The 9026-nt window shown below is 39.7% G+C and overlaps 1 protein-coding gene across 1 annotated transcript; it reads right to left on the reverse strand.

Annotated features, from left to right (window-relative positions):
* Positions 1-7147: 7147 nt before the first annotated feature.
* Positions 7148-7638, reverse strand: LOC101282379 (60S ribosomal protein L27-like). The gene has a single exon (XM_033415702.2). The coding sequence runs from the start codon at positions 7606-7608 to the stop codon at positions 7273-7275; it is 336 nt and encodes a 111-aa protein (XP_033271593.1). The 5' UTR covers positions 7609-7638; the 3' UTR covers positions 7148-7272.
* Positions 7639-9026: the final 1388 nt, after the last annotated feature.

Consider the following 9026-nt stretch of genomic DNA (forward strand, 5'->3'; position numbering starts at 1 on the left):
TGAAAGATAGTTTTGCTGGCTATAATATTTTTGGTTGAAGGTTTTAACTTTCAGCACATTGAATACTTTATCTCACTAACTTCTGGCCTCCACTCTTTCTGATGAGAAGTCAGCTGTTAATCTTATTGGCATCCTGTTTTATGTGATGAGTCATTTTTTCTTACTGTTTTGAAAATTTTTTCTTTATATTTGGATTTCAACAATTTGACTGTGATATATCTGGGTATAGATTTGTTTAGGTTTGTCCTACAGGAGTTTGTTGAGACTCTTGGATGTGTAGATTAATATATTTCATCAAATTTGGTCAGTATTCAGCCACTTTGAATGTTTTTTCTGCCCACCCCACTTTTTGCTTCCTCTTCTGGTACTCCCATTACATGTATGTGGATGCACTTGTTGGTATTCTACATTTCTCCAAAGCTCTGTAAATTTTTCTTCAATATTTTTTTCCCTCTCTGTTCTTCAGATTATGTAGTATCTACTAATCTATCTTCTGGTTTTCTGATTCTTTATTTTACCAGCTCAAATCTATGGTTGAAACCTTTTAGTGAATTTTTCATTTTGGTTATTGTAATTTTTACCCTCACAATTTCCACTTGGTTCTATTTTATAATTTCTATTTTTTATTCATGTTCTCTATTTGATGGGGCATTATTTTTTCACATGTTCCTCTGGTTCTTTAGGCATGGCTCCTTTCAATTCTTTCAACATATTTATAATAGTTACTTTGGAGTCTTTGTCTGCTTTGTCCATCATCTGGGCCTGTTCAAAGGTAATTTCTATTTGCAGTTGCTTTCTTCCTTATGTATAGGCCACAATTTCCTTTGTATGTCTCATACTTTTTTTTTTAAAGTAGATATTTTAGATTATATAGCAACTCTGGATACTGACTCCTTTCTTCCTCTGGGGTTAACATTGTTGTTTGCTTTGATAGTTCATTTATTTGTTTAGTGACTTGGCTGGGCTAATTTTGTGGTAGATTTCCCTTGCAGTGGGCAGCATTTGATGTCCCTGCTCAGATTTTTTTATGGCTACCGAAGGGTTAGCCTTGAATCCACATAAGTTACTTATCAGTCAAAGCTTGTGCTTAGGCCCCTTCAGCCAGTTAGATTTTTCTTTCTCTCTCTCTCTTTTTTTTGTATATGTGTGTAGGTTGGAGGTTGCTATCACTGTCCAGGGAATTTATGTTTTGATCCCATATTTAGCCAGAGGCTAGCTGCTTGGAAGTTCTTTATTTATCACTCCTGAAAGAACACAGCCTTAGCTTAAATACGTTTGTCAAGACTTCTAGGGATGTGTGTGGTTTTATTTTTAATCCTGGCTGCTTAGAATTTCCTTTGAGTCAGAGTAGGTTATTGTATAGCCACTGTTTCATAAGAGGTTGTGCTTAAACACACTGTGCCTGTGAGTCTTCTGCCCTTTGTTAATTAATCTGTGTGTGGCTTGGGGAATGCTTACAAGTTTGATCCATGTCTACCTTTGATTGCTCTCCAGTGCATGTAGACCATGACATGTGCACAGCCTCCTGACCTCCAGAGACAACTTTGACCCCAGGAGTGTTCTTCTTGGCTGTTTTACCCTGTTAAACTTCTGTTAAACTTTCTGTTAGACTTCTAGTCACTCTGCCACTTCACTTGTTGCTACCAGTATTGTGGAGCTGCCAGCCCCCACTCAATTAGCCTTCACAAAGGTCTCCTTGTTTTCAACAACACTCTTACGCATGCATTTTTCCCTATTATCTTCCAAGTAGTCCTCTTGGGCCATACTATGGAGTTTCTCTTCTCCTGTCTCTTCCCCTGGAAAGAAATTTTGCACCACTGCACAGGACCTGGAGTAGGGAGAGTGGCCTATTTCTTTTGGAATGATACTCTTTCTATGTAAGTAGTATCAGGAGGGGTGGTAGCCTTTTGTATTCTTAGATTTCCCCTCTCAGCATGGAACCTCTACCTGATGAATGAGCAGGGGCAAGGGTAATTAAAGCCTCAGTATTTTCAGCTTGCCACACCTAAAGCTTCCACTATACAAATAGGGTCTGGGTGGGGGGAAGAGCATCTCAGTCCTTTCATCCACACTCACCTAGAATATGGGGCTGGAGGAACATGAGGGCTAGAAGAACATGAGAAACACTGGAGACTTGCCCTATCCAGAGTGAAACTTTAGGAACTGAAGGAAAAGGAAACCCCTATCTTTTGACCACATTCACCTGGAGTAGAGTTTCCATACAAAGAGATGAGGAAAGAGGGAGCAGGTCATGGCTCTTGCTGTTCTTACTGAGATTTTATTGATTTTTCTCAGTGAATCTTTCTCCACTTACTGTATGCCCTAAAGACAATTCCAGAGACTGCGAAATGTTTTTAAAAAATAATTCTTGCCACTTAACTTGCTGTTTTTCTGTGGAGAGGGTCTGCTAAGCTCTTTACTCTGCCATTCCTGAAGTCCCTAAGATCAAGTATCTTATATTATCAATCTTAATGCAAGCATGATCATGAAATCCTTGACTCTTTTCTTTCTCATACCCAAATGGCCAAGAAATCCTTTTGGTTCTACCTTGAAGATTTATTGAGGATTCAACCTCTTCTCACCTCCTCCACTACTATCATTCTTATCCAAGCCACCACCTCCTCTCACCTGTCAGAACCTCCTCCTTTGAGTTGTTTCTACTCTTTCTTTCCTGCTTTCTGTTCTTGACACAGTAACCAGGGTGATCCTTTAGAAGCATAAATTATCAGAGGAGCTGAATAGACATTTTTCAAAAGAAGATACACAGATGACCAACAGACACATGAAAAGACGTTCAACATCACTAATTATTAGGAAAATGCAAATAAAAACCACAATGAGATATCACCTCATGCAGGTTAGAATGGCTATTGTCAAAAAGGCAAGGAACACTCCCTCACACTGTGCACAAAAAATAAACTCAAAATGGCTTAAAAACTTAAATGTAAGACATGACACCATAAAACTCCTAGAAGAGAACATAGGGAAAACATTATCTGACATAAATTGTACCAATGTTTTCTTTGGTCAGTTGCCCAAGGCAATAGAAATAAAACCAAAACTAAACAAATGGGACCTAATCAAACTTATGAGCTTTTGCACAGCAAAGGAAAGTATAAACAAACTGAAAAAGCAACCTATGGACTGGAAGAAAACTTTTGCAAATGATGTGGCCAACAAGGGCTTAATTTTCAAAATATACACACAGCTCATACAACTTAATAATAAAAAAATAAACAACCCTATCAAAAAATGGGCAGAAAGCCTAAATAGACATTTCTCCAAAGAAGACATACATATGGCCAATAGGCACATTAAAAGATGCTCAGCATCACTATTAGAGAAGCACAAATCAAAACTAAAATGAGGTATCACCTCACACCAGTCAGAATAGCTGTCATTAAAAATCTACACATAACAAATTCTGGAGAGGGTGTGGAGGAAAGGGAAGCCTCCTACACTGTTGGTGAGAATGTAAATTGGTGCAGCCACTATGGAAAACAGTATGGAGGTTACTTTAAAAACTGAAAATAGAGATACCATATGCTCCAGAAATCCTACTTCTGGGCATATATCTAGAGAAAACTAATTTGAACATATACATGCACCCTAATGTCTATAGCAGCACTATTTACAATAGCCAAGACATGGAAGCAGCCTATCGACAGATGAATGGGTAAAGAAGATGTGGGGTACATATATATATATATATATATATACACATATATACACACACACACACAATAGAGTATTAACCATGAAAAAGAATGAAATAATGCCATTTTCAGCAACATGGATGGACCTAGAGATTATCATACTAAGTGAAGTAAGTCAGAAAGAGAAAGACAAATACCATATGCTATCACTTACATGTGGAATCTAAAATGTGATACAAATGAACTTATTTACAATACAGAAACAAACTCACAGACATAGAAAACAAACTTATGTTTACCAAAGGGGAAAGGGGATGGGGGAGGGATAAATTAGGAGTTTGGGATTCAAAGATACAAACTACTATATATAAAATAGGTAAACAACCAGCTCCTCCTGTATAGCACAGGGAACTATATTCAACATCCCATAATAAACCATAGAGGAAAAGTATATGGAAAAGGATATATATATATGACTTTGCTGTACACCAGAAACTAACACAACATGGTAAGTCAACTATACCTCAATTTTAAAAAGGCAAGAAATTACAAGGGTTGGAGAGAATGTGGAGAAAAGGGAATCCTCATACACTGTTGGTGGGAATGTAAATTGGTGCAGCCACTATGGACAGCAGTATAGAGATTCCTCAAAAAATTAAGAATAGAACTAACATATGATCCAGCTATTCCAATTCTGGGTATTTATCTGATGAATATTAAAACAGTAATTTGAAAAGGTATATGCACCCCTATGTTCATTGTAGCTTTATTTACAATCGCCAAGATATGGAAACAATCAATTGATGAATGGATAAAGAAGTGATACACACATATATACACACACACAATAGAATACTACTCAGCCATTAAAAAGATGAAATCTTGCCATTTGTGACAAGATGGATGGAACTTGAGGGTCCTTGCTCAGTGAAATAAATCAGACAGAGAAATACAAATACCATATGGCTTCACTCATATGTGGAATATAAAAAACAAAACCAACCAACCAACCAAACAAACAAACAAACAAAAAACTCAAATAAATGAACAAACAAAACTAAATAAAAGCAAACACATAGATACAAAGAACAGAGTGGTGACTCCAGAGTGGGCGGGGGTGGAGAAATGGGTAAAGGGTATCAGATGTATGGTGATGGATAGAAAGTAAATTTTGGTGGTGAGCACACTGTAATGTATATAGAAGTCTAAATATAATGTACACATGAAACTTATATAGTGTTATAAACCAATGTTACCTCAATTTTTAAAAAAATGTAAAAAAATATTAAAAAAATAAAAGTACAAATTAGATCAAGCCATTCCTCTGCAAGGACTCCTCTTGATCTGACCCTGCATTACATCTCTGATCTCCCCTTCTTTTGTTCACTCCACTTCAGGCAATCTACCCCTCACTAACACTCCTCCAATGATCTGCTTTGCTAACCCCCCACTTCAAGTAATTTCTCAATGCAATCTTCATGAAGAGACCTATTCTGACAACCTTTTACACTGTAACATCCACCTTCCCCCGCAGCACTCCTGATCCTTCTTCCCTGCTCTACTTTTTTTCCATGATGCTTACCATTTCAAACATGGAATATCACTTATTTATTATAATGATTGTTTCTTATCTATTCCCCTCATTGGACTATGAGCTACATTAGGGCAGGAATGTTTATCTTTGTACACTGTTGCATCTTTAGCACTTGGAACACTGCCTGGAACAAAGCAGATGCTCATAAAATATTTGTTGAATGAATACATTCACAAATTCTGATTAGTTATGTGGACAACATGGCTGAATATAATTTGAGCAATAAGTAAGATAGGGGATGAATTTTGGTCCTGTGTTCAAAATAAATTTGGGGTTTACTTAATGTAGTCTTAGGACACATTTCAGATGCTTGGTGTGGGAAAAGTGGGAATTGCCCATTGGTGTTCCCAGAAAAATACCAAAGGCAAAAAAATTTGTTGTTACAGTCTCAGGCAGGTGGGTGTGGGACTTCCCTATCACTCTGCACATCACCTCTTGACTGACGGTTTAGTAGTTAAACCAAATATGTTAAGAGAACAAAAAAGTAGAGATCATTGGAGGGGGAGTGATGTGGCTGTCTCACTTGAAATGGTTTCCTTCTTTTTGATACACTTCCAGCTTCTCTCTACCCCTGTATTTACCCTATCCCAGGGGAGATGGAATGATGTGGCTGGTTGCTAAATTTGGGAAGAATAAACTGGGCTTGCTCAACTAAGCACCTCTAGTTTTCCTCTAGGGAGAGAGCCTGCCTGCAGCTACCAGTTCTCCTCTGCTCCTTTGAGCCATAAGTCTTAGCCACACCTCTCTATCCAGATAGGGAAACCTATTCTAGTCAACCTGGGAGGAGTTAGTCAGACTTCTGTAATTCAGTTAACAGGTCCATTTCACAATAAACTGTGTTCTACAATAACTTAGCCTTTTTAAGTAATAAGGGTGATATTTCAGGCCTTCAAATGCTACTCCTTTGTCTTAATTCTCAAATTGTTGAGAACTCAGGAGGGAGAGAAAGGTGCAATTCATGAGCTTCTTGAAAGACCTCCAGAATTTTGCTTTCATCATATTTGCCAGAACTGACCCATATGGCCACCCTGGCAACAGGGGTAGATGAGAAAGTGCTTTTGGGGGGCTTTTCCAGCCTTTCTGTTGGGAGGCAGAAAGAGAGAAGAGACTTGGAATGGTGGTTGAGTCAGCTGTACCTGTCACAGAAGTCATTGAGAGTATCACTCCTGAGACCAACCACATCAGCATCACCTGAGAGCTTGTTAGAAATGCAGACTGCTGAGCCCTAGCTTAGATCTACTGAATCAGAGACTGCATTTTAACAAGATTTCCAGGTTATTCATGTGCACACTAACATTTAAGAAGCACTGCCTAGGTCAGGAGCCCACAAACTATACCCTGTGGACCAAATCTAGCCTGTCTTTGTAAATAAAGTTTTATTGGAACACAGACATGCCTACATGTTTATGTATTATCTATGGCTGCCCCTGGACTACAGTGCCAGAGTTAAGTAACTGTAACAGAGACCACATGGCCTGAAAAGCATAAAATATCTCACCCTTTGCAGGAAAAGTTTGCTATCTCCTGGTTTGGATTGGGTTAAGAGCTGAAAGCACAGTTCAGTTGACAATACTGCGGAGACATTGACAAAGAAAAGGTAAAGATGATCTTTTCTTCAGAATGTGAAAAATATGAGAGTACTGAAGGATAAAAGGCAAGGACCAGTACTGAGGGAGACACTGATAGGAAGAAAGGCAGGATGAGATCCTGGGGGAGAAGCAGCATGGAGTCAGTGTTACTGAACTCAGGTTCGACTGCTTGCCACTCAAAAACCAAAACTCGAGTGGCAAGTGTTGGTTGGAAAGGAAAGATTGCTTTATTCAGGAGGCTGGCAACCTGGGGAGAAGGTGGACTCATGTCTAAAAGCTAAATCCCAAGATTTGCTCTACCATGAAAGTTTTTTTTTTTTTGTATTTTTGTATTTTTAATGACTGAAACAAGACAGACCTAAAACCGCAGCTTCTGAAAGAACCATTTGTTCTTGCCAGTCTTGTATCTCTCCTCAAACTTGACCTTGGCCTCTCATCGGGCCTTGTGTTTGAGAGCAGGGTCTCTGAAGACATCCTTGTTGACAACAGTTTTGTCCAAGGGGATATCCACAGAGTACCACGTAGGCATGAGGTGATTATAATTATAAACTTTCACAAAAGACTTGATCTTTGACCTCCTGGCAATTTTCTTTTTGCCCATGGCAGCTGTCACTTTGCGGGGATAGCGATCAATTCCAGCCACCAGAGCATGCCTGTAGGGTCGGTCTGTGGTGCCATCATCAATGTTCTTTACGATGACCGCTTTGCGTCCAGAGTAGTGACCGGCCAGGACCAGCACCACCTTCCTGGGTTTCATGAACTTGCCCATGTCGGCAGCAACCTCTTGGGCCTACAGCAGAGGAAGCTACCATGAAAATTTTTAAAGGAAGAATTATTTAAGGAAGGGGTCAGGGTCTACATTATCTTCCACTGTGTGCAGACTTTCTTCTCGTTGGTTGATGATGAGGTAACAGGGCAGTGTTCCAGGAATCTTGTGCTCAGCCTGAAGTTACCATCCTCCACATGGGTGGGAGCCTTAGTTCCTGCAGAAGAGCTCAAAGGTATTGTTATGTATATTCCTTGAGTAGGAACCAGGACCTTGCTTTATTGCTGCACTAGTTTCTGGACTGCTTCTCCTTTGTTTCTCCACCCTTTCCCTTCCCTGATTAGCAACTGTTTGAATCTGCCCTTTGGAACTCAGGGAAGGTCAAGGAAGCTGAATGAAGCTTATTTCCTACAAACAAGAAGTGGGGACACTAAAATATTTGTACCCAGGAGGGCCCCACAGAGCCCAGCTCCATTTCATCATGATGGAAGAGCTTGGGGAAAAGATGGAAGGACAGGGGTTGGGTGAGAATCCAGGTAATTCAGGTAAAAAAGGGAGAGTTGACAGGCTCTTGGTTAGTTGGCTTTGGCATTTTGTATTTTATACAACGCCTAGCACACAACCTAACATCTGGTGGGCATCAATTTTTTTTCGATTGAAAAAGACATCCGCCCAGTTTATAACTTGAGGCTCCCCACAGAGCACTTTGCTTTCAAACCCCAGGACCATGTACCTGCCGGGTAGGAAGGGACCTGAATAGTCTTATTCCCACTACACAGCTAAGAAATTGTGACATGAGAGGGTTGGTGACTATCCTGAAGTCATCAAGCCAGGAGGCTGTCTCCAGCTGGGTCTGGAACCCAGGCCTCTCTGCCCAAGACCTTTCTCACTTGGAGGCTGCATGAGAACTGCAGAGCCTGGAGGCTGGGTTTTCCACATGGGAGAACTTACTGTTAGTTTATGTTGGCTGTGAAAAACTCCAATTATTTTGTTAACAAATCAAAATATGATGTGAATATAGTTTCCTGTGCTATACAATAAATCTTTGTGTTTATCTTGTAATAACTTATAATGGAAAAGAATAAAAAGAAAGAATATAGATATATACATTAAATATGTATCACTTTGCTGTCCTCCTAAAACTAACACAATGTTGTAAATCAACTGTACTTCAATTAAAAAAAAAACTCACTAAAATGAGGAGGCCTCTGATTTTGTGATACCTGTGCCCAGGAGCAAGGGTTGCATTTCTGCACCAGACTGAGCTTTTGCTGGAATGTGAGGTGGGGTAAGAGCCAGAAAGAGAGGAGATGGGAATTTCTGCTGAATGCCTGGGCCTCAGGAGTACCAGGGTTGACAGGAAGGGAGGATGCCAGAGGTGGTCTTGGTGGCCCTTCTCCTTTTCTGAGGGCCCATCCTCT

The sequence above is a fragment of the Orcinus orca genome, chromosome 16 (genome assembly GCF_937001465.1).
Source record: "Orcinus orca chromosome 16, mOrcOrc1.1, whole genome shotgun sequence".
NCBI lineage: Eukaryota > Metazoa > Chordata > Mammalia > Artiodactyla > Delphinidae > Orcinus > Orcinus orca.

Bases quoted from the DNA above. Each gene is read 5' to 3' on its own strand.
- LOC101282379 (XM_033415702.2), bottom strand. From the start codon at position 7,608: ATGGGCAAGTTCATGAAACCCAGGAAGGTGGTGCTGGTCCTGGCCGGT.